Raw genomic sequence first — 26,571 nt, forward strand, 5'->3', positions numbered from 1 at the left:
CAATTTTCCACAACCATTTTCATTTTATCCAAGAAAAAAAGACTGAGAAGGGGACATTTTGTCTAGGAGGCCTCAATATCTAACCATGTTGATGCCAGGTCTTTACAGGCCCAATCACTAACAAATGATAGAAGAGAACCTAACTGATATCTCCTAGTATCCAGGAGATCCACTCCCCCCCAGTCCATGAGATAACTGTAATTTAAGCAAAATGGTAACAGGCCGCCCATGGCACCAAATAAAAGAGCTAAACCATCCATTAAGTCGCTGGTACATTTTGCTTTGGGAAAATCAAAGGAAGCTTTCATATAGGATAGAGAAAATGGGTGAGAGCATTCATTTTTTTTTCATTAGATTAGGTTAGATTACAGTGCGGAAACACCCCACCAATCTCCATGTACAGCGCATCATCCGCCGTCATTTCCGCCACCTCCAAACGGACCCCACCACCAAGGATATATTTCCCTTCCCTCCCCTCCCCTATCAGCATTCCGTAAAGACCACTCCCTCCGTGACTCCCTCGTCAGATCCACACCCCCCACCAACCCAACCTCCACTCCCGGCACCTTCCCCTGCAACCGCAGGAGGTGCAAGACTTGTGCCCACACCTCCCCCCTCACCTCCCTCCAAGGCCCCAAAGGAAACTTCCATATCCGCCACAGATTCACCTTCACCTCCACACACATCATCTATTGCATCCTCCTCTATATTGGGGAGACAGGCCGGCTACTTGCATAGCGTTTCAGAGAACACCTCTGGGACACCCGGACCAACCAACCCAACCACCCTGTGGCTCAACACTTCAACTCCCCCTCCCACTCCACCAAGCAGATCTTTGGACTCCTCCATCGCCAGACCACAACAAAACGACGGCTGGAGGAAGAACGCCTCATCTTCCGCCTAGGAACCCTCCAACCACAAGGGATGAACTCGGATTTCACCAGTTTCCTCATTCCCCCTCCCCCCACCTTGTCTCAGTCAAATCCATCGAATTCAGCACCGCCTTCCTAATCTGCAATCTTCTTCCTGACCTCTCCGCCCCCACCCCAGTCTGACCTATCACCCTCACCTTGACCTCTTTCCACCTATCACATCTCCGACGCCCCTCCCCCAAGTCCCTCCTCCCTACCTTTTATCTTAGCCTGCTGGACAAACTTTCCTCATTCCTGAAGAAGGGCTTATGCCCGAAACCTCGATTCTCTTGATCCCTGGATGCTGCCTGACCTGCTGCGCTTTTCCAGCAACACATTTTCAGCGCTAATAAAAACCTCTCCCAATCCAAATCGCTCAAGGACGTAAAAAAGGTATGGCCACTCAACCCAATCAAATGCTTTTTCTGCGATCAAATGCTTTTTCAGCATCTAAGAAGACCACTAATCCCTGAACCAAATGCTGCTGACAAGCTTGAATCATATTCAGCAATCTCCTGATGTTATTGGAGGATCTACGGCCTTTTATAAAAACCAGTCTGATCATCCCTAACAATGGAAGGCCGCACAGTTTCCAATCTTAGCGCAACAACCTTGGACAAAATTTTAAAATCAGAGTTCAAAAGTGAGATGGCCCTATGAGAGGCACATTCCTCTGGAGTTTTCCACTTAAGACGGGGAGAAATATTAGTCTCTCTCAGGGATGGTGGGAGACGATCATGGCTGAATGAATCATTATACATGTCCAACGTTGGTCCCATCAATATACTTATAAATTCCTTCTAAAACCCACTGGGGAGACTGTCAGGGCCAGGCACCTTCCCATTCTGGATCTCTCTGACAGCCTCCTGTATTGCTGCGCTGTTAAATGGGTGTTAGAAAAGACACTTGTTCAGGAGTGAAACTTGGAAGATCCAAGTTCTGAAAGACAGACTCCATTTTAGCCCATCTATCCTCACTGGAGCGTCAGAGGCGGAGGGGTGACCTTATAGAGGTTTACAAAATTATGAGGGGCATAGATGGGAAAAGACTTTGTCTATTTATCCTTGGGATCGGGGAGTCCAGAACTAGAGGGCATAGGTTTAGGGTGAGAGGGGAAAGATATAAAAGAGACCTATGGGGCAACTTTTTCACGGAGGGTGGTACGTGTATGGAATGAGCTGCCAGAGGATGTGGTGGAGGCTGGTACAATTGCAACATTTAAGAGGCATTTGGATGGGTATATGAATAGGAAGGGTTTGGAGGGATATGGGCGCTGGCAGGTGGGACCAAATTGGGTTGGGATATTTGGTCAGCATGGACGGGTTGGACCGAAGGGTCTGTTTCCATGCTGTACATCTCTATGACTGTATGACAATGCTCAGACTGGTAGAATTTCTGAAATGCTGCATTGATCACTTCAGGGTCACAAGTGACCATCCTATTCCCACCCCCGATTGGGGTAATGGATTTGGGGGGGGGGATGGGGGGGGGAGGCATTCTTTCTAGCAAGATACACTAGGTACCTACCTGGCTCATCATCATGTTCAAACAAAGAAGAGTTTCTTCCTTGCTGTCTGTGTAAGTACAGAGTTCAAAGTGGACCAAAGCGCCATAACCTGCTGCGACTTAACTAAAGATGGTTAATCAAAATACACCTTCTTAGCAGTCTTTAACGGCACCTCAAGTGGGCGTTGTTGCTCCCCTTTCTGTCATTTCTGATTAGCACAGTGAGAAACGATTATCCCCCGGCATAAGCCTTGGCCGTCTCCCAAATACTGGCCATGTCAGAGTTGATGGATAAAAATACCTAAATTTGTTAATAAATTATCCTATGAACTTATTATCCCTAAGAATAAAGGGATTCATTCGCCAATGTCGAGAGTCTACCACACTGCCCTTAACCTCACTCTCTAAATAAACTGCAGCATGATCCGAGGTAGTGATATTTCCAATTAGACAGGATGTTACCAAATCTAGGGGTTAGGAAAAAAGATTCAATCCTGATAGGAAATTTGTGCAGGTTAGAAAAGAAGGTAAAGTCCCTCACTGTGGGGTGGAGACACCTCCAAACATCCACCGATCCAAATTCTGTACTAAGTCTATCAGCTGTTAAGACTGTGAAGAACGTGTTGAGGGGCCTCACAGCATTTTATCCACCGCAGGGTCCATAAGGCAATTAAAGTCTCCCCAATAATAAGCTGCCACAGTGTAAGAGCCATCAGTTTAGAGAGTGCGTCTGTCAAATCTAAGAGGGTGCACCGGGGGACAATACACATTCAGTATGCCATGCTCTTCTCCATATAATGATATCTTAAGATTGACAAACTGCCCATACTCATCTTTAATGTGTTCTAACTTAAATGGAAGATTCTTCCTGATGAGTTTGGCCACTCCTCTGCTTCTAGTATTAAAGGAAGAGAAATATCCCCAATCAAACCCACCCTGCTGTACTTTCAAACATTCTTTACCATTGTGAGGAGTCTCCTGCAATAAGGCAATGTCTGCGCTCTCCTTTCGGAGACTGGAAAGCACCTTTCTCCTCTGAATTGGCGAATGGATCCCTCTAACATTTCAGGTACACTATTTGAGGACACAATTAGCCATGGCCCTCTATAACATAATTCAATCTCCTAAAAGGAAGAAACCAACTTATTAGCTGCTGAGCATCGACAAAACAAAGGTTCACAAACCTAAAAAAAATACAAAACTAAAACTATTACATCTACCATTCTAATAACTACGTACAAAAAACCCCACCAAATTAACCCAAATACAAAACACTTAACAAGGATTTCTACCCCCTCCCCACAAGGGGCACTTACATAGCTCAAAAGCACCTTCATACCGCCTTCCAGCTTGAGCTGCATCTCAGACTCGGGCCAGGAGAAAAGGAAAGAAAATTCTCAACAAGGAAATTAAAAGTAAACACTCTAACCATCCCCAAATATACGTTATCACTCATTAATATCAAAAAAAGATTCAGCAACCCCCTTGCAAACAAACAAGGAAGAGAAGGAGAAAAAAAAAGAAACACTATTGTCCACATCCTTTCAGTTATCCAATCCACTTTGTCATGTCCAAAAAAATTTCACTTTTTCTGGGGAGTCAAAAGAATGCGTACATCCATACATAAAGCAAATCACCGCCGGGTACCGTAGGGAATACTGGATGCTAAAGTCTCTCAGTCTTCTCCTGGCTTCATCAAAAGGTCTTCCTTTTCCAGAGTACAGTTTTAGAGAAGTGCTGAAAGAACACAATTTTTTAACCTTGGTAGATTAAAGCCTGTGGACCTTTACCTTTTAATCCGGAGGCTTCCATAACTTTATCTTTATAGCTCGGGAGTCACACTAGGACCACACGAGGGTGCTGTTCTGAGCCAGACCTGCGCACAGCAACTCTATGGGCCTTTTCCACTTTAACCCAGTCAGATGCAACCTCCAGGCCCAGGAATCGAGACAGCCAGTTTTCAAAGAAAACCTCCTTCCCCCTCCAGCAGCCCCACAACGCAGATGTTCTTCCTCCTGTCTCTATTGTGGAGGTCGTCGACCTGCTCCTGCAAGGTAAGTACCTGTTACTCCAGTATTCAAACTCTTTCTTTTGCAGAATCGATCTTAGTCTCAGAGATAGTGGTCCTCCTTTCAACTTCTTCTGCTCTTCGTCTTTGGCCTTCCAGCTGCTCCTTGTGTTTCTGGGGCATGGCTGAGAGCAGGTCCAGCCTGGTGCAGAACTCCTCTTTGATCGACGCCTTGATCATCTCTTGTTGCTTTGCAAACTCTGCAGCCAGGGCCTGGTTACAGAATAACTCCGAGGGACTACAGGAAGGAGTTGCCACTGCAGACGCGGAGGTGTCAGATTCTGAGGCGAGTGTCCCGTGAATCAGGGCTCCCTGGGGCCCCAACTTTAGTCATGTTTCTTTGAGAAAGCAAACTTTGTAAAAGAAATTGTACAGGATATATAGGCTCAGAAACTCTTTAAAGATGACGTTCTCATAGAAATGATTTAAATGGGGAGGTGAGAGTGCTACTTTGCCTGAACTGAGAGGCAGAGTTCAGCAAAGCAGTCCTCTCAGATCACCGCCATTTTGGATCCCCTTTAAACCATTTCAAGTAATCACATTCCCTTAAAAATCCTTGGTAAATCCCTTTTAGTAAACAGTGTCACATTCCAGCTCCTTGTGGTCCTTAAAAACATTTTCCTAACTCAAATTTCGATCCTGCTTTCCCTTATGGCAGGGACAGGATCACTTTAATATATGGCAACAATGCTACCTGGCAACTTGTTGGTGAAAAGGTGTAGGAATTAGCAACAATTGACCATAAATCATACAGGTTTAAAGATGGCTAAAGACCAGAAAAACATGGGTTGCATATGCACAAATCTTTGAAGGTGGCAAGATAGGCCATGAAGCAGACAGGATCCTGAGCTTTACAGATAGAAGCACAAAGTGCCAGCAAGTTGCACTAAATGTTTACCAAAGGTAAGTTCAGCCTGGGCTGGAGTATTGTGGCCAAGTGGAAAGCACCACCACTTAAGGATGGAAGTCAAATTCTAGGAAAGAGTAGAGATTTATTAGAATAGTACTAGGGTCATAGGACAGCAGAACAGACTGGAGAAACTCAGATTATTCTCCACAGGAACAGAGGGGAATTGATAGAGTACTCAAAATCTGCAGAGTTCAGATATAATAATCGTTTCTAACAATGAGAACGGTGTAGGGAGACGACAAAGAGCAGGACGAACTGGACGGTTCTTCAGAAGTGTACATATTTGATGGACTGGACAGTGGAGTACTATCCTCTGAATTGATCAGGCAGTTAGGATGGAAGATAATACCACTGCTTTATCCGCTTAAGACCATCAATTGCTGAAACTCTCTTTCCTGTTAACAGCCTCGAATCTTCCAATGCTCTCCCCAACCTCCCATCCTGTACTCTCCTTGAATAGGTCGTTCTGCTATAATGCAGCAACTGTGTTCTTCTACAACCTTATGCTATAGAAAACCGCTGTAGAAAATCGCTATATCCGTTCAGTAGAAAGTTTGCGTTATCCAAACAGCGTCCACAATTCATTAATCACACTATAGCCAAAACGCTTGTTATAGCGGAACGACCTGTAGATTTCACTTTTATAAGTACAGCTTGCAACCTTGAGAGGAGATGACTCCTACATATGATTACCTCCATAAAAAATTGTAAAAATACAAGTTTGTGTCTATATTTGTGCAGAACATTGCTGATTCATTGGGTCACACAATGCAGTATCTAGCTTCAAATCCAGGCTAGATGGTTGACTGTCTGAGCCCTCATGAAGTGAGCTCTCTGTTCAAAAGTGAGACACAGCAGAAATATTGCCACACACGCACATAAAAGGAGAAGTTTCAAATCACAATACTAAAAAAAACAAAATAATGCAAACACTGAAAATCTGAAGTAAACATCAACTGCTGGAAAAACCCAGGTAATATCTGTGGAGAAAAGCAATTGCTGTTTCAGGTTAACGAGCATCCATCATAACAGTTCTGATGAATTCATTGACCTGAAATGTAACTGTTTTTCTCTCTCTACAGTTGCTTTCTGACCTGCTGGATATTTACAGTATTCCCTTCATTGATTTCATTGAATAGTTAGACAAGCAGCTATCCAGACCTTTGTACCCAGGCTCACTCTACAAGAGCAATTCACCAAACCCCATTCCAGTACATGTTCCCCCCTTCACCCCCCTCCACTCCCGAAAGCCTCGCAAATTTTTCTTCTTCCGATAATGAGCTAAATGTCTTTTGAAAAGCACAACTAAGTCTTCCTCCACCACACAGTGAACCAGGATATTCCAGATCTCCTAAATAGTTGCAGCACAAAGATGTTTCTCCTCATGCTGCAAGTGTCTCTTTAGCCAATTACCTTTATTCTGTGCCCTGTTTCCCAATCCTTCTGTCAATGAGAAAACTTTCTCCCTATCTACTCTATTCAGGACTTTTAAGAACTTCTATCAAATCTCCTTTCAACCTTCCCTTCTCCAAGGAGAACAGTTCACAACTATTCCAATCTATCTACATAACTAAAGTCCCTCTTCCATGGAATCATTCTCATCATTACTTTTCTGCACTCTTTCTTATACTTTCACACCCCCCCTCGATGTGTGCTGCCTGAACTGGACCCATTGCTACAAAAAGGAGAAAGTGAGGACTGCAGATGCTGGAGATCAGAGCTGAAAAACGTGTTGCTGGAAAAGGGCTTATGCCCGAAACGTTGATTCTCCTGCTCCTTGGATGCTGCCTGACCTGCTGCGCTTTTTCAGCCCATTGCTACAAACTAATGTTTCATACAGGTTAACACCATAACTACCTTACTTTTGTACTCAATGCTCCTGTTTGTAAAGCCCAGGTCTCCATATGATTTTTAAAAGAAAAATCATGCTCTCAAGCCACTACTGCTGCCTGCAATAATTTGTGCATATTTACACAGTCATTCTGTTCCTGCAATCCCTTTAGAATTATACCTTTATTTTGTATGGTTTCTTCATGTTTTTCCCTATTATTAATCACTATTATTAATCACTTCACACTATGCTGCATTAAAGTTCAACTGTCAACCCATTCTATAAACCCATGTCCTTTTAAAGTTCACTAGCCTCCTCACAATTTACCATACTCCATATTTTGTTTAATTTGCGTAGTTTGAGCCTGTACCTCTGTACACAAGTTCTACATTCAGCCTCCAGACTGCAACAGAGAAAGTCTCTGTCTCTGCAGTGAAGTAACCAAAATCTGGAAGATAGCCAGCTGTTTGCTGTAAGCTGCTGCTTCTCAGCAGCACTGAAAGTCTGAATAATTAATGCGTCAACTATGCCATATCTTTCGCAAAGAACTGAAAGAATCTGGATAAAAGGTGACTGGAGATCAGAAGGTCTTGGAAGAAGCAGAATGACCTCATCGAATCCTGTGGACTGGTACTATCACACTGCATTTTTCTAGTATTTTTCCCTCTACTCAAAACACCTTTGTTTTGTTGATCTGTCTCGGTACGTAGAGGATGAAGAGGGACTAGAGCTTCAGTTAGGAGAGAGAGTGAGGTCTGCAGATGCTGGGGATCAGAGTCGAGAGTGTGTTGCTGGAAAAGCACAGCAGGTCAGGCAGCCTCCGAGGAGCAGGAAAATCGACATTTCAGGCCGGAGCCCTTCATCAAGAATGAAGCTGGGAGACTCGGGGGTGGAGAGATAAATGGGAGGCTGGCGGGGGGGGGGGGGGGGGGGGCTGGGGAGAAGATAGAGTACAACAGGTGGTGAGGATAAAGGCGATAGGTCAGAGAGGAGCATGGAGCGGATAGGTGGGAGGGAAGATTGGCATGTAGGACAGGTCATGAGGGCGGTGCTGAGCTGGGAGGTTGGAACTGGGGTAAGGTGGGGGAAAAGGGAAAATGAGGAAACTGGTGAAGTCCACATTGATGCCCTGGGGTTGAAGTGTTCCGAGGCAGAACTTGAGACGTTCTTCCTCCAGGTGTCGGGTGGTGAGGGAGCGGCGGTGGAGGCGGCCCAGGACTTGCATTAAAATGTTCAGCCACAGGGCAGTGGGGTTGATTGGTGCGGGTGTTCCGGAGATGTTCTCTAAAGAGCTCTGCGAGAAGGCGTCTAGTCTCCCCAATGTAGAGGAGACCGCATCGGGAGCAATGGATGCAATAAATGACATGTGTGGAAGTGCAGGTGAAATTCTGATGGATGTCGAAGGCTCATTTTAGGGCCTTGGACGGAGGTGTGGGTGCAAGGTTTGCAATCCCTGCAGTGGCAGGGGAAGGGTGGCTTATTAGGGAGCGTGGACCTGACCAGGTGGTTGTGGAGGGAACGGTCTTTGCGGAAAGCGGGTAGGGATTCAGTTAGTAGAGTTATAGGTTGATAATTCATATTTGTGCTTGCCTTTGGTTAGAATGATTTATTTTAACAAATAGCAGTGCCTGGGAAGAACCAAAACCTTGTCAATGTTTTCTGCTAACATGAGTCTGTCAGACAGATATAGTTAGGGACATTGAGTAACTTGTTTGAATTTGTGAATTTTGTGATGGCCCCAACAGTTGTGGGGCTCGGGTATCAGTGCACTTTCCAAAGTGGATCATGTCAAAACCAGGTGTCCTATCATGTGTAGATCTGCCCCATAAACCTTCATCCAGTCTGAGAAACAACATTCACCACTCTTCTGCTTCCTGTTGTTCAACCAACTTTTACATTTATTTTTCTAATTATTACATGAGCTTTAACTTTACTCAAATCTGTTACATGGTACCTTAATGTCTTTTGGAAGCCCAAATCAAACAGCATTATCCTCGTCAACACACCTTATCAAAAAGCTCAAGTGAACTAAACATAAGAAATAGGAGGAGTAAGCTATTTGATCTGTCAAGCCTGCTTTGTCATTCAATAAAGTTTATGACTGTTGCGACTCTGACTTAAATACAATTTTTCTGTTTTCTCTTTTATAGATCAAAGAACTATCTCAGAACTGATTATATCTAGCTGCCCAGCCTTCCCTGCTGTCAGAGAGATTTATAAAGGTCAACAGCTCTGAGAAGAAATTCTTCCTCATCGGAGTCTTAAATGGGAGACCTCATTTTTAAACTACACCCCCCCCCCCCAACCCCACACACACAGAGTTTTAAATTCTGCATCGGAGGGGGAACATCCTCTCACTATCTACTCTGTCGATTCCCTCAGAATCTTGTGTTTTCTAAATTCTAAATGCATAGAGGCCTAAATAGCTTTGTCCTACAAATCCATGCTTTTAAAAAAAACCTTCATTTGTTCTGGAAACTGTTCATTAACAGTTTCCTGAAGTACTGATCTTAGACACTTTCCCATCACCACGGCCTCAAACTGACTGGGCTGTATTTGCTGGGATCTCATAAACCATTTTTGAACAAGGGTAATTCTCCAGTCCTCTGGTACCAACTCTAAGGAAGATTGCAAACTTAATAGTTGTGCCTCTGCAATTTCCATCCTTCTTTCCCTCAAAAACAAACTTGAAAAAAAAAGAGCTAAGTACTTTGGGTGCTAGAAATCCAAACGAGAAGCTGGAAATACTCAGTGGGTCATTCCCACTCTGGAGAAACAGAAATCAGTCAGTCAACATTTCAGAACTATAGCGCCTTCCTTCCTCAAGAGTGACAATAAGCACATTACCTTGGACACCACAACTGCCAGTGTAAGGCACATTAGGACTGTCAGTTCATAAAGCACAAATGTTGGGAAAACATGAAGACCTGTAAAGGGAAAAGGAATAATAATGACTATTCCTTAAAACACAGTAAATAGTAAAGTCAGCTCATATTAGGCTCCTGTTATCACGGAGACTCATTTGCCCATCATCTTATAGAGAGCAAAGGGATACAGATCCTTGGAAAATAGGCAGGTTTAGATAGAGGATCTGGATCCGTGCAGGCCTGGAGGGCCGAAGGGCCTGTTCCTATGCTGTAATGTCCTTTGTTCTTTATGAGCTAACAAATTCTATACCCTTCGTAAGCAATCCACATTACCATTTGTGGATAGTTAACTATCTCACTGCTGACTCTGTGATCTGGACTGTGTTATTCTAATTTAAGTTATAAACTGTTATCCAGAAAATTACTAAAACCTGATTCACAAGGAAAACAAAGTTTCAAAAAGACAAGACAGGTCAATACTTAACTGTATTTAAATGGCACTGGAGTACAAAAGCGAAGAAGTTATGCAAGCAAGGAAGCAAACCTTTGACCCCATCTGGAGCACTTTGCTCAGTTTTGGACAGTGAACTCCAGGACAGTTACACTGGACTTTGATAGGAAAAGTGCACTTTTTCCACTACAACAATTTCAGACTTACAAAATGTAATTATAGGAACAAATTGCATAAACTTGACTTGAGTTTAAATGGTGGAGGAGCAATTTCAAAAATATATCAAACTTGCCAATTATTGATATATGAGCCTCTTGCCATTAGCTGAATACTGAAGGAAAGATGGATCATGGTCCTGTCAAATGGCACCTACTCAACACACAACGTAGGTTCCACAAGAAACACTCAACTTCTGACCCACCAGAGTTTTGTTTTAAGACATGGACGGTGGGCTAAATGATATAGAGATGCAACTACCTTGGCACCAATGCAACATTCTGAAGTCCAAAAAAAATCAAAAGTCAATAAGGGCCAAGGGATAACCTTTTTAGCTGGTCAAATTGAACATTTGAAGAAACGGTGATCTGAGAGCTGGCCAGACTTCGCTGGAGAGACTCATCAGGGATGCATCTCCCACCACACCACTTTCAGCTGTTTCAACAATAACTTTCCCTTGGTCATAAAGAGGAACTGTTCACTGGGAAACACACCCAATAATGAGGAAGCTCGTGCAAGTTTATGACACCAAAGCTGGTGGCGTAGTGGACACCCAAGGTTATCTCAGTCTACAACAGGACCTTGATCAGATAGGCCAATGGGTCAAGGAGTTGAGTTTAATTTAAATGTGAGGTGCTGCATTGGTAACGCAGATCAGGGTAGGACTAAGACACTTAATGATAGAGTCCGGGGAGTATTGCTGAACAAAGAACTTGGAGTGCAAGTTAATAGCTCCTTAAAAGTGGAGTTGCAGGTAAACAGGGTAGAGGAGGTGTTTGGTATACTTTCCTTTATTGGTCAATATATTGAGTATAGGAATTGGGAGGTCATTTTGCAGCGGGATAGGACATTGATTAGAACAATTTTGGAATTCTGCATTCAACTCTGGTCTCCCTGCTATAGGAAAGATGTTGTTAAACGTGAAAGGGTTCAGAAAAGATTTACAAGGATGTTTGCTGGGATTGGATGGCTTGATCCATGGGGAGAGACTGAATAAGCTGGGGTTAATTGCCCTAGAGTTTGGGATGCTGAGGGGCGACCTTACAGACGCTCATAAAATCATGAGGGCATGAATTGGGTAAATAGCCACGAGATAGGGGAGTTCAAAACTACGAGCCATAGATTTATAGTGGGGGGTAAGAGTTTAAAGGGATCGAATGGAAAACTCTTTATTGCAGAGGATGGTGTGTATATGGAATGAAATGCCAGAGTAAGTATTGTGGGTTGGTACAATTACAACATTTAAAACACATCTGGATCTGTACATGAATAGGAAGGATTTAGGAGGGATATAGGACAAATGCTGGGAGATCAGACTAAATTAATTTAGTGTCTCTGGTCAGCATGGATGAGTTGGACCAAAGGGTATCTTTCTGTGCTGAGCAACTCTATGAGTGTATAAGAGAATCCAGTTTATAATGATTGGAGGAAGCTAATACTTGCATTTCTTAAAAGCTAGTTAAGGACCATCTTCAACAAGAAAAAAATCTAATTGCCTTCCTTCAATCTTCTACTTCACTGTAATGGCAGAATCAACACCAGAAACATGGGGTATCAATGACCATTGACATGGGAACAAGATAAAGTTTGGATACACTGCAAAGTATCTCTAACATTTACATGGTCCAAAGATGATGCCATACTCAACACTTGTTTGGATTCGATACAGCCACAATAGTGCTCAAATGGTCAAAATCAATCAAGACAAAATCACTTTATATAACTGACGTCTGTGCCATTGGGCTAATTATTCTAATTTGAAAGTACATCACTGTTACTACTTTGAAACTCTCGACCTAACATAATTAAGCAATGCATTGGCATACAGGGTAGAGTCATTCAAGGAACAGTCCCACGTCACCTTCTCAATGCAACATGGGATGGACAAAAATTTGACATTATAAGAGCGAAAAATGTGAACTTATTTTGGGAATAAATTATTTTGCTGTAGACACTGATCCCAAGGAAGCAAATGTTCAAGCTTAAGAAACCTAAGGCAAAGGTTCCCATGTTATAGTCATATTAATTTATAGTTTTACCTAAATGCCCAGCTTAATGGGAGTTAAAATTTGTATCAATGAAGTTACTCTGGCTGATAAGAAATTTCCAAAATGCTGTCTTTATTGGGTCCAATTTTGTAAGGACTGGAACATTCCTTAAATTCCCATGTAATTTATTTCCTTGAGATATAATGCATAAACCTTATTAGTACAAGAAACAATTCTCCAGCAGCTTCAAACTTTTACTTACCAATTGAAGTGAAGAAAATGATAGCCAGAAAATCCCGTATGGGCTCCATGCACAACATAACTTCCTCCGTAGCAACGTGGCCTTGTGATGAAATCAGTGCCCCAGCCAAGAAACAACCCAGCTCCATGGAGACATCTAACATCTCAGTCGCCTGTGGAAACATAAAAACAAAATTAACAAACCGTGAACACTGCAAAAAGATGATCTAAATGCACATTAAAGTCAGTGCTACAATCACTAATGATGAATAAAATAAAAATTGGAATCGATGTAAAGTAAACAACTCATACTCAAGGTAGTTATTCCCCAGTATTTGTGTTGATGCTAAATAATTATTCATGTTATTCTGTTAAAGGCAACACTACTTTTCTCTAATGAATCTCAACCAAGCATTTAACTTAATTCTTGACAGATTGGTATTTAAAGGAGAAAGTGAGGACTGCAGATGCTGGAGATCAGAGTTGAAAATGTGTTGCTGGAAAAGCGCAGCAGGTCAGGCAGCATCCAAGGAGCAGGAGAATCGACGTTTCGGGCATGAGTCCTTCTTCAGGAAAAGAAGGACTCATGCCCGAAACGTCGATTCTCCTGCTCCTTGGATGCTGCCTGACCTGCTGCGCTTTTCCAGCAACACATTTTCAGATTGGTATTAAATGCAACACCAAATATGACTGACAGATGAAGGACATTAATAGTCACTCTCTAGAAATGATCAGTTTATGGAGTATGGATGCTACTGATTATAGAAAAATTTATAATTTATTGACATATTTATCTGAAAAGTGTGCAGAATTTAATGTGTAAACAGGCATTATCTAGATTTAGTAAAACCTTTTCACCTATATGCACAATTCTTCAAATTCAAAGAAATACAAAAGCATTAATTATTCAATAAAACTCAGCAATCATCCTCTCTTGAATGTCTCTTTGAGACCAACATTTTCTTTTTTGTTCATGGGATGTGAATGCCACTGGTAAGGCCAGCCTTTATTCTCCAAATCAAATTGAGCCACTTACTGAACCACTGCTGTCCGTAGGAACACTCAATACTATAAATGAGGGATTTCCAAGAATTTGAATAAGCAACAATGAAAGAGTCGAGAATTATTCCCAAGTTCCGGATGATGAGATACTTGGGATTTACTCCTGTACAGCTAGCTCTTCTATAATGCGATGGTTGCCTTCTTGTGCAACCCCGTGTTATAGAAAAATTGTGATTAGGAAGGCAAGTCAAATATTAGCCTTTCTTGTAAGAAGGATGGAGTATAAAGATATAGAAGTCTGATTATGACATACAGGGCACTAATGAGATCACGTCTAGAGCAGCATGCACATTTTTGATCGAATTCCAGGATGGATGTACATTGCGATTTCTTTTGGCCAGAATCTGCCTAGATGAGTGCCACTCCAATAGCCATTCAAGCAATTCAATACCATTCAGGACAAAGCAGTCCACTTGATTGGTAATCTATACATCACCTTAAATGTTCACAAATATACAAGATTCCTTCAACAGCACCTTCCACTCAAGAGGAGGACAGCAGATAGACGGGAATACCATCTCCTACAAATAGCACTATCAGCAAGTTCTTCTCCATGCCATATTCTACCGTCACTTGGAGTGATATCACTGCTCCTTCATTGTTGCTGGATCAAAACCTGGAATTTCCTTCCTAACAGAACATACACCACACTGACTGCAGTGGTTTGAGAAGGCAACTTGCTTCCAAGATAATTAGGAATGGGCAACAACAGCTGGCCCAGCCAAAAATACCTACATCTCATGAAAAAAATCAACTCCTGAAATCCAGGAATACCAGTTGTTCAGAAACTTTCCAGTAGGACGAGCAGCACAACAACCAATAGTTCACCTGTGACATCTTACACTACAGTCGGGTTTGAATAATAAGTAATGACCTACATACTCTGCCAGATTTCACCCAGAAATTAAGACTAAAATTTTCTACATAACATGTGGTGATTTTAAATTTTGTTTGCAAGGCTCAACTGGGAAGATTACGAATTGTCGAACACTCCCAGAAAGTTTACTGCCGTGACCTTCCTTATGCCACAATGAGCAAATATGACAAAGATCATCTCCACTTGCTTGGAAGAATTAAGTTGCCAATAAATTAAGATAGTGGTGATCTTAGGTAGGACAGGCAAAGTTATTCCCTATGACAAGTGGACAGCATTTGTTCACTCATGTTCAGACAGTCAATGGTGTATTTTCCCAGCAGCATCCGGCAGAAGCACAGCTTTGAGGCAGCAATAGTAATAGACAGTTAATTGCTACTTAATCTGTAAACTCTGGGAACTGAGTATTTGTGAGGGATACCTTGTGTGATAGTATCTCCAGTCCCTATCCTATCATAGTAGAAGTTGAAAGTACACCAGTTGGCATTTTAGTACAGTGCATCACTTCGGAAACACAGAAGTTTCAGCATTTGGATAGATGCTGCTTTATGTCAGAAGGATATAGTTAAATCCTGTTCCCACTTTATGGTTAGATATTCCATCGCTATTCTATAATCTGGAAAAATCTGAAATTCAGCAAGGTCTTCAGTCCAAACTAATGAGATTACAGCATACTTGTATTGAAAGCAGTTCAGTTAAGGTTCACTGGGTTGATTCCTGGTGTGAGGGGATTTTGTCTTGGGAGGAATGGTTGAGCTAATACTCATTGGTTTTAGAAAGACTGAAAGGTGGTCTTGTTGAAACATAGGATCCTGAAATGAGCTTAATTGGGTGGATACTTTTTTTTAAACTTCACTCATGAGAGGTAGGTGTTTCTGGCTAGGCAGCACTTATTGGCCCACCCCTAATTGCCCAGAGGACAGTTAAGTGTCAATCACATTGCTGTGGGTCTGGAGTCACATGTAGGCCAGACCAGGTAGGAAAAACAGATTTCCTTCCCTCGAGGATATTAGTGAACCAGATGGGTTCTTCCAACAACCGACAATGGTTTCATGATTATTAGGCCCTTAATTCTAGCCTCTTAATTGAATTCAAATTCCACCATCTGCCATGGCAGGACTTGAATCCGGGTTCCAAGAACATTAGCTGAGTTCCTGAACTAATAGTCTTGTGATAATACTACTATGCCATTGCCTCCCCAGTTTGAGAGGATATTTGCCCTCACGAGGGAATTTAAAATAGGCATACAACTTGGCAAGATTTCTTCCAATTTGGTAAAGCTTTAAAATCTATGTTTGTGGAAGAGATGGGAAAGGAAGATACAGTTTACACAAATTTTTCATATTATTAGTTTTACATTTTGGCAATAATCCGTCAACATTTTTATCAATTGCAGGAAACAGGAAACAGCAATCATACACTCCCACCTCATCCAGGTTTACACAGCCCCTCAGACACTCCCACCTCATCCAGGCACACTCAAACCCTCAGATACTCTCATCTCCAGAATGGGATTTGTTTTCTTTTCCCCTCTCAGGCCAATCCGCTTTTCTGAATCCAGAAGAAGCAAACAAAGTCAGAATGAAGGGACACCTTTAAAAATGTAAACAACACATTCCTCCTCCACTTGCTGCTGCCCAACCTCCCCCCAAGATTGTCTGATTGTCAATATATTGAGGTCACAGTAAACGTGCCATTAACTACAAAAGAGATTACAAAAAATACTCTTTTTCCAAAGTGACTGTCATATTACAAGCATGTTACCTATTTGTTCAAGGAGGCAGCCTGTTTTTCTCTCCGTCCTTGAAATAAAGGTGATGGTATCATTATTTTCCATCCTATTATACCCTTCGAAGTGGTGATGTACTCTCTCCTTAAACCACTACAGTCCTTAGTGTATGGTGCTCAAGCAAGTATGCGTGAAGAAACCCAGGATTCTGATCCAAAAATAATGGAACACGGATAGATGTATATGTTAGGACTGTGAGACATGGTGAAAACTCAGAGCTAATGGTGACTTTTGGTGCTAAAAGCAGTGAGTCAGGAATATATTTTTCAGCCGAACTACGCTAGCAGTGTTTATGAAGTCCTGTGATAGGGAGTACTGATCAAGTGAACTGCTCTGTGTTGGATGATATTGAGGATCTATTACATCCTTTTGTTAGAAATAGTAAAGCCTTCTATTGCAATCCTACTGCAGTCCAACATTCTTAAAGATGGGATATTTATGAAAACGCCTCCTTTTGTTAGTCACCTAATTTCTGACCATTCTCAAGTAGATCTTTTACAGCTTGAGGGACATCTAAGTTGGTGACTGTCAGCACTTTCTGGTTTTGCTGTCTTACACCTTCACTAGGCAATGTTACGTAGAAGTGAAAGTGAGGACTGCAGATGCTGGAGATTAGAGTTGTGTGTGGGGTGCTGGCAAAGCACAGTTGGTCAGGCAGCATCCAAGGAGCAGGAAAATCAATGTTGATTTTCCTTCTCCTCGGCTTCTGCCTGACCTGTTATGCTTTTCCAGCACCACACTCTCGAATGTTATGTAGAGGACTGGAGCAATAATCCAGAGAAAAGAAGTTAAAAATCCTCGTGGCTGCTTGACATTGTTTTGCAACTGAAGGGGCATTCCGTAATAAGTGACTATGAAGTTGCCAGAAAGTTGTAAAAATCCAACAGGTTCATTAACGTCCTCTAAACAAAAAGACCTAGTGTTCGTACTCAGACTATTCAATAATTCAATATATCCAATCCTACACCACCGCAGTTTTCTTCAAAGCAGTCTAGCAAGTCAGTTAGTTCCATCACTGCCTTCTCAGAGCATCCAGAGATGGACATGATCAACCTTGCCAATTACAGCTACATTCTAATAATAAACAAAATCTAACTAGAACACAGACACTCCCTGCTAAACCAAAATTTGTCTTCCCGTTAGGTGATCAAAGAATGTGAGGTACACTGGGTAATAAAGGTTAAAGATTGGGATGGTATGAAATTCTGAGGTGGTTGATGGCTCCAGTGCCTCATGAATGCCAATTTTGAGCAGCTAGATCTGTTCTTAGAGTCATAAAGATGTACAGCTCGGAAACAGACCCTTCGGTCCAACTTGTCCATGTCGACCAGATATCCTAACCCAATCTAGTCCCACCTGCCAGCACCCAGCCCATATCCCTCCAAACCCTTCCTATTCATATACCTATCCAAATGCCTTTTAAATGTTGCTATTATACTAGCCTCCACCATTTCCTCTGGCAGCTCATTCCATACACGTACCACCATCTGTGTAAAACAGTTGCCCCCATCGGTCTCTTTTATATCTTTCCCCTCTCATCCTAAACCTATGTCCTCTAGCTCTGGACTCCCCCACCCCAGGGCAAAGACTTTGTCTATTTATCCTATCCATGTGCCCGTCATGATTTTATAAACCTCTATAAGGTCACCCCTCAGCCTCCGACGCTCCAGGGAAAACAGCCCCAGCCTATTCAACCTCTCCCTATAGCTCAAACCCTCCAATCCTGGCAACATCCTTGTCAATCTTTTCTGAACCCTTTTACGTTTCACAACATCTTTCCAATAGGAAGGAGACCAGAATTGCACGCAATATTCTAACAGTGGCCTAACCAATGTCCTGTACAGTCGCAACATGACCTCCCAATCCCTGTACTCAATACTCTGACCAATAAGGCAAGTTGACCAAACACCTTCTTCACTATCCTATCTACCTGCGACTTCACTTTCAAGGAGCTATGAACCTGCACTCCAAGGTCTCTTTGTTCAGCAGCACTCCTTACCATTAAGTGTATAAGTCCTGCTAAGATTTGCTTTCCCAAAATGCAGCACCTCATATTTATCTAAATTAAACTCCATCTAATCTGCCGTCCTTACCAGGACTGGCCTGTGTGAATTTAGACCCCACAGTAATGTGGTTGACTCTTTTAATCCCTTTTGAAATGGCCAAACTAGCCACTCAGTTAAGAGGGTACTGAGGGATGGGTAACAAATGTTGGCCTTTGCCAGCAAAATGCACATCTCGCTCTGTTGCTCCAAATCACATCGAAGTAATTCCCCTCTATATGTTGCCATGAGCCCACACTGTGAAAATATAACTTTATCTTCACAACGACTTAACAGGAATCACTTCTGCTAACACTGTCACAAAAAGATAATCTGCACAACATACTTGGGCAATGATGAATAGGTTGCTCCAAGTTTGTCTTATTACAATTTGAAGATGTTTATTCTGTAGTATCTTTCAACCTTATCCAATCCACACCGTATATATTAAAAATTTCCCACCAAGAATCCATTTTGTGCTCTTAAAGAAATTCTACCAGAGATATTTAACATGGTATAATGCCAACTGAGGGGAGAGGCTTTACAGGATCTAGAGCCCTTACTGAGGGCACCTATAGGCACAACTGTGTAACTGCATTGCATTTGGTCAATTTCCATTTGGAATGTGGATTCTGTCCAGTATAACCAGACAAAGCCACTAACAGAAATAAGATAAAAGTCATACAACACCAGGTTATAGTCCAACAGGTTTACTTGGAAGCATCCACAAACTCCATCAACAAACACATCGACCTGGACCCAATATACCAACCACTACAGCGGACAGCTGAAACTGACAACCGGAAGCGGCAGGGACAGACCACTATAAACACCGGAGGAAACATCAAAGAAGCGCTTCGCAGGAGGCTCCCAAGCACTGATGATGTTGCCTAGCCAGGGGACGAAACGTTTGCAACAAAAACTTCCAGCTCGGCGAACAGAACCACAACAGCACTATCATTCGGAGAGCTGCTCCTTCATCAAGGAGTAGCGCTCCGAAAGCTAGTGCTTCCAAATAAACCTGTTGGACTATAATCTGCTGTTGTGTGATTTTTAACTTTGTACACCCCAGTCCAACACCGGCATCTCTGAATCATGAGTAACAGAAACGTGTTTCTCACATAACTATCAGTTTGAGATAATGAGGTTCATCAGCATGGACAAGAAAGTGAGAGAGACACACAGACAACAATAAACAGAGAAATTAAGAGACGAAAGCACAGGGACACACGTATATATATATATATATATATATATATATAGAGAGAGAGAGAGAGAGAGAGAGATAAAAAGAGAGAGAGAGAGAGAGAGAGAGAGAGAGAGAGAGAGAGAGAGAGAGAGAGAGAGAGAAAACAGACAAAATAAAAGAGGGAGAAGTCCCAATTAGTGACTTTGATCAGGAAAGTGAGAACAGGTATGGTTCAAGAGCAAAGTGTATTTAATCTTCTGCTTTGCCATTGCTTCACACTACTAGTGTCATCTTTACATGCTCTTTTTTCATTTTGAGGGACAAACATGATACAAAGAGTATGGAGGTTTTGAGAGATCTATTGGGAACAAGGGGTATGATTCCAGTTGGCCCAGAGTCATTGGAGCATAGCCATATTGCAGAACTATGTTGATTGGGGAAGGTGGTCAGGATTTGTCCTGGGACAGCTGAGAATTATCACTCAAGTGTACAGTTCAAAATGAAAATATGACATGAAAGCAGTAGAATATGCAGCTGTAGGTGTGTTCCAGGCATTTGGCTTTTGATGGAAGATTTAGATTGCATGACTCTAGACCGAAAATTTCACCATTTCTACCTTTTCCGATATGAGTGCTACAGTGCTTTAGCTTGATTCAAAATAAATATATTATTACCATTAACATAAGAAAGATAAATGCTGAAATTCCTAGGACAAGTTTCTCTCTATTTCCTTTACCCTCTGAGTGTAGTTTTCTGTAAAATGGTCCAATGAGGTATGTCTTCACCACAAGAGATATCAGAAGAATTGCCGCCAACGAAAACAGAATTTGACCAATAAGAGCAAAAATCCGCAGTATTTCTAAAATTATACTGTAGAAAAAGAAGAAAGGCAATATTGTGAAAATATATCCCAAAATAATCTGAAACATGACACTAATACATACATTACATTTATTAGCTTGGGGTCTTATCTTTCAGGTAATGATTGTTAGCAAATTAAAATATTTTCATCTTTCTCATTTGTTCAACGTCCACTTGATGCATGGGATATTGCTGCTGGTCCATAGAAGACAACAAATTTACAACAGGCATGGTCACTGGTCACACAGCTATAACCACCCAGACAATTACAAAGCCTCATTCGGACCCTTGCTGAGAGTCCTTTGTTACTATAATTGAGAGCTGTGGCTTCAACAGAAAAATATGTTTAGACCACTTTCAATGGTTTCATTCATTCGCATGGCCTATTTGGCTTAATGGCCACCAAATCTTCAGCATCAGTCTGAATTAAATCAGTGCTGCTCAAAATCAAACCCACCTCAAGTAATGTACAAACTATCAAACAAATTTACAATTTGAGCCATATGTTCTGGAATTGCACTGATTTATTGAGAGTTGTGCCAATGGGATTTTACTTTTTCACATGCATACCCACATGCAAGAGTGTGTTTGGACAGTGATGCTGCTGAAATGCTGGCAAAATGTTGATCTGTGAAGAGTGCAGTATATCTAAGCAGGCAGATATAAAGTTGTCAAGAAAAATGTCCAAATTCTTGTATTTGCAGATGATCGATCCCACCAAAGCTCTAAATAGTATTTTCCTCATTGCCTGTTAGAATGTCATCTTTGCTTGATGTGTTAATGAGTTAAGATGGACAACCATTTTGTGGAATACCTTCACAGAATACTCCTTACACTGAAAAACACAGAGTTGTCTTCAGGCGAGACTGACCATGCAAGAGTTTATTCTCTGTACACAAACATCAAACGTTTTTGATCACATAATTGCAAACCTTGCAAAACTTATCCACAGGATCTACATTTGCTAATCATGATTTGGAGATGCCGGTGTTGGACTGGGGTGTACAAAGTTAAAAATCACAACACCAGGTTATAGTCCAACAAGTTTAATTGGAAGCACTAGCTTTCGGAGCGCTTCCAATTAAACCTGTTGGTGTTGTGAGATTTTTAACTTTGTACATTTGCTAATGTTACCTACCTACAGGAACTTCTCTGGGCAGAAAAGCATACAAATGAAGAAAACCACTATTCTCGAGTACATAAAAAGTGCTCCCTAATTTTTGTGCAATGGGTGTTGCCCCATGTGGAAGCAAAGCGTGGAACGTGTTCTTCAATGGATGAGTAATGGACCTCTCGGTGAGGGAAGGGGTCCAGTAGAAAAGCAGAGAGAGCCTCTTCGATCACCAGCAGCTCAGCATTCCGAGCAGCCAAGAAAGTTGTCTGAATGCTAGCTGGAGTAGTCCTTCCCTCTAACTTGCAAGAACGTCAAAAAGAAATCAAGAAACCGTTAATTTGTAGAAAAAGCATTCATTTTCACTTTTAAAAAAAAACAAAATCTGCAGAGTGCACAGGTACCGGAGATTTGTTGGTTCAGAGTGGAATGTGGCCAAAGTGGCAACACCTAAGAACAGTTTGTCTATCTTTCAACACTAGTGATACCAGATGGCCTGATGCTGAAGAATAAAAACACTGAGCAACAAACAGAAAGAGGAGGATAGAAACCACCAGTAGGGGAACAGTAAATGAAGCAGGGATAAAAGAAAACACAGGTAACAGCAGATGATAGAGAAAGAGATATAACCTTAGCGACTGTGGAAAGACGAAAAAAAAAAATCACCATTTGGAGGCAATGCAAGTTGAGATGGAAACAGAGAAATTGCACAGCCCAGGTTAGGCAGCTGCCATATCTACCACTTGCAGGGGGTGGCACAAATAAACAACACTTCTATCATGTGTCAAAGATAAGGAAAAAGAAACAAATAGTCTCTAAGGTGACGAGTACAAATAAACCATGGACCAAACAGTCTCAGCACGCTGGCCTGAAGACTATATAGGTAAAAACAATGATTGCAGATGCTGGAAACCAGATGCTGGATTAGTGGTGCTGGAAGAGCACAGCAGTTCAGGCAGCATCCAAGGAGCAGCGAAATCGACGTTTCGGGCAAAAGCCCTTCATCAGGAATAAAGGCAGAGAGCCTGAAGCGTGGAGAGATAAGCTAGAGGAGGGTGGGGGTGGGGAGAGAGTAGCATAGAGTACAATGGGTGAGTGGTGGAGGGGATGAAGGTGATAGGTCAGGGAGGAGGGTGGAGTGGATAGGTGGAAAAGGAGATAGACAGGTTGGACAAGTTGGAAGTTTGGAACTAGGGTGAGGTGGGGGGGGGGGGGGGGGGGGGGGGGAAGGGAAAATGAGGAAACTGTTGAAGTCCACATTGATGCCCTGGGGTTGAAGTGTTCCGAGGCGGAAGATGAGGCATTCTTCCTCCAGGCATCTGGTGGTGAGGGAGCGGCGGTGAAGGAGGCCCAGGACCTCCATGTCCTCGGCAGAGTGGGAGGGGGAGTTGAAATGTTGGGCCACAGGGCGGTGTGGTTGATTAGCGCGGGTGTCCCGGAGATGTTCCCTAAAGCGCTCTGCTAGGAGGCGCCCAGTCTCCCCAATGTAGAGACGACCGCATCGGGAGCAACGGATACAATAAATGATATCAGTGGATGTGCAGGTAAAACTTTGATGGATGTGGAAGGCTCCTTTAGGGCCTTGGATAGAGGTGAGGGAGGAGGTGTGGGCGCAGGTTTTACAGTTCCTGCGGTGGCAGGGGAAGGTGCCAGGATGGGAGGGTGGGTTGTAGGGGGGGCGTGGATCTGACCAGGTAGTCACGGAGGGAACGGTCTTTGCGGAAGGCGGAAAGGGGTGGGGAGGGAAATATATCCCTGGTGGTGGGGTCTTTTTGGAGGTGGCGGAAATGCCGGCGGATGATTTGGTTTATGCGAAGGTTGGGGGGGTGGAAGGTGAGCACCAGGGGCGCTACAACTTAATGGAAGAAAAAGGAAATGGTAGCAAAATCCTGACTTGCTGCACACTTCTTAGTGCATGGAAACTATGAAAGAAATGGTATCAAACAGTTGCTACTCGTTTGTAAAGAACAATGAACAAGTAAGAGTAAACTTGAATCAATCTACCATTTGTTAAAGTAATTAAATTATCACAATTAAGTTGATTATTGCTAAGGAAACACATCAATGTCACTGAGTCAAAATCCTGCAGCTCTCCTCCTAACTACGTTGGTACCAACAACACATGGACAGCAGCAGTTTGCCATCAGTTTATCAAACACAATTAAGGATGAGCAATAAAATTCTAGCCAAGAAAGCAATGCACGTATACCATGATAGAATAAATTTAAAATAAATTTGCTGCTTTGCATTATCGCATTCAGTATCCACTTGGAAAAAAGATGTTGACAGTTACAAAATAACTAAACTTTTGAAGGACCAAACGGAATTAAAACCATTCCAAGTGACATTCAATCGTATCAGTAGCCAATAAGAATTTACCTGTTAGATGTGCTACTGCCTGCCTGAGTTAGCATGGGCATCACGGCAATGAATAAACTCAGTTGAACATCCTGCATCACCAGTGTTCCAAGCAGCACACTGCTATAATCTCCATCACCTATTCAACAATCAGAAAAATCAAATGGAAGCTGAATATCCATGGGCAATAGCTACACAAACTGAGCAGATAGGTCAATGTATATTTGTTCTACTTTTAAGCTAAACTGAAAGCACATCAAGTGAATGTCAGTGTGAAAGTACGAAAAATAAAGAGCACCACTGCAACTAAAAAAAAAAGGAACCGCCTTGTTACAGAAAATATTCTCCCCCACTGTGATTCGGCATGGTACTGTGAAGCTGATTATTATTCAATTCTAGCTTCAAAACAGAGTCTGCACCCTGAAGCCAGCTATTTCCAAATCAAACTCCAGAAATCCTCAAGTACCCATGGGTCATTACGTGTGTAAATGTTTACATAAAATGTTTAAAATACCAATTACGCAGAAATCACAGAGCAGAGAGTATGGATTCAGACAACCAGTGTTAACAAGTCATATATAGTCTTCATTGCTAATAACCAGGTATAGGTCCAGTTGCTGCAGTATGATATTTTTAGCAGAGTGGGACTTTCAAATTTTATTTTTTAAATATAATTTTTAACAAATTGAATGCAAAATTTGAGTCTGCAGGTAAAATCAGCCTCACCTGCAAGGTCATGTCTGCAGACATAAGTGTAAAGTTCAACATCAACCTCAAATCTGACATCTAACTCTCCACTATCTGTCCGTCTGTATGTGTTGAAGAGATGGACAACAAATATCTCAAATCCCTAGAGTAATTTCACAAGTGATGCCCCTGCAAAATCCACTGGCAGGGTTGATGCTCCACTATCCACGTACTCTCTCAGGCCAAAATCCACAGTATCAAAGCACTGGTTGCTATCAACCAGATCAGACTGTCACATTTGTCAAGCATGCAGACAGATTATCAAAACAAGACCTTTGTCACAAGTGGTTATCAGAAGGCTCAGTGAAAATGCCTTGAGACGACCCCAAAGTCTTCTGAAAAGAAAAATGCAATAACTCACTGATGCACAGGAATATCTTGCCCAATCCCACCCAGACTGGAGAAGCATCATCCACTGAGGTGCCAACAATCTCAGAAAGGCCCAGGTGGAGGCAAAGCATAAAGAGTGGAAGAAGTGTGCCAAAACCCAAGCATCCCACTCACCCGCCACTTCAAACACCCCCTGCTCCACCTATGGCAGGACATGTGGATGCAGCATTGAACTATTTATTCATCACGGGGCTCAACCCCAGAGTAGAAGAAAGTCATTGAGGAGAAAGTGAGGTCTGCAGATGCTGGAGATCAGAGCTGAAAATGTGTTGCTGGAAAAGCGCAGCAGGTCAGGCAGCATCCAGGGAACAGGAGAATCGACGTTTCGGGCATAAGCCCTTCTTCAGGAATAGAAGAAAGTCATCTCGGACTAAGAAGTAAGAAGAAAGTTCTAATGCATAATGAGAGCACTTGCGGCAATTATTGGCAGTCAGGGATCACAGTCCTTGGCAATGTAACTTGATGACATTAGCACTCACACCTCTTGGCTTCATTTCTTAATAAAACGTCAGCATTATTATGAAACAGACTGGGAGGATTGCACAGCAAGTCAGCATCATTCTAGACTGCAAGAACAGACCTGAATGAGACTTGGGACAAAATAAGTCTAATCTGATTCAGGAGTGAATTGGAGTGGCAGTGGAACATAGCACATCTGGGGCTGAAAGGTAGCAGCGGAACTTCCTTATAAAAGCCTGAGGGGGAGACCCCCAAACTGGGGAACTTACTTGGAGTAACAGCTAAACCCCAAAAGGAATCCTGACAGAATTTTACAAGGTTGACAAAACACACATCAGCACAAAGCAGTGAACTTACTATGGGTAAGGTTTACGTTGTTTTTGTCCACTTTAAAGATGCATGAAGGTCAGACTAGAGTTGTAGCAGTAAACTTGATTCATTTTCTACTTGGCTTGAATTTAAGGCAAAATCTTTTTAAACAGAAGGTCTGGCGGGGAGCCCATTGCCGTATGTTGCATGGCTTGTAGTAGGTTTGAAGTCTTAAAAGTACCTGGCAGTCTGATTGACTACATTTGTAGGAAGTGCCATCATTTGATCAGTTTGAGCACCAGGGCTGAGAATTAAGAAATTAGCGTAGCTTTAGACATTGTCACCCTGCAGCTTAAGGAAGTGCGGTCAGTGAAGGAATCAGTGAAGGGGTA

General features: G+C 42.4%; 1 protein-coding gene across 6 annotated transcripts in view; it reads right to left on the reverse strand.

The window, feature by feature from the left end:
• The window catches only part of slc9d1 (solute carrier family 9 member D1), a 64,328-nt gene that overhangs the window by 8,954 nt on the left and 28,803 nt on the right, over nt 1–26,571 (reverse strand). For all 6 annotated transcript variants that reach the window (XM_087993081.1, XM_087993076.1, XM_087993078.1 and 3 more), the window contains 4 exons: nt 24,296–24,413; nt 20,619–20,814; nt 13,011–13,161; nt 10,074–10,153 (listed from right to left, as the gene is read on the reverse strand). In XM_087993081.1, coding sequence (XP_087849207.1) covers nt 10,074–10,153; nt 13,011–13,161; nt 20,619–20,814; nt 24,296–24,413 — 545 coding nt within the window. The remainder of the gene's footprint in view (nt 1–10,073; nt 10,154–13,010; nt 13,162–20,618; nt 20,815–24,295; nt 24,414–26,571) is intronic.

The sequence above is a fragment of the Chiloscyllium plagiosum genome, unplaced genomic scaffold, assembly GCF_037043375.1.
Source record: "Chiloscyllium plagiosum isolate Xiang-an unplaced genomic scaffold, Cpla_swu_hap1 HiC_scaffold_12, whole genome shotgun sequence".
NCBI lineage: Eukaryota > Metazoa > Chordata > Chondrichthyes > Orectolobiformes > Hemiscylliidae > Chiloscyllium > Chiloscyllium plagiosum.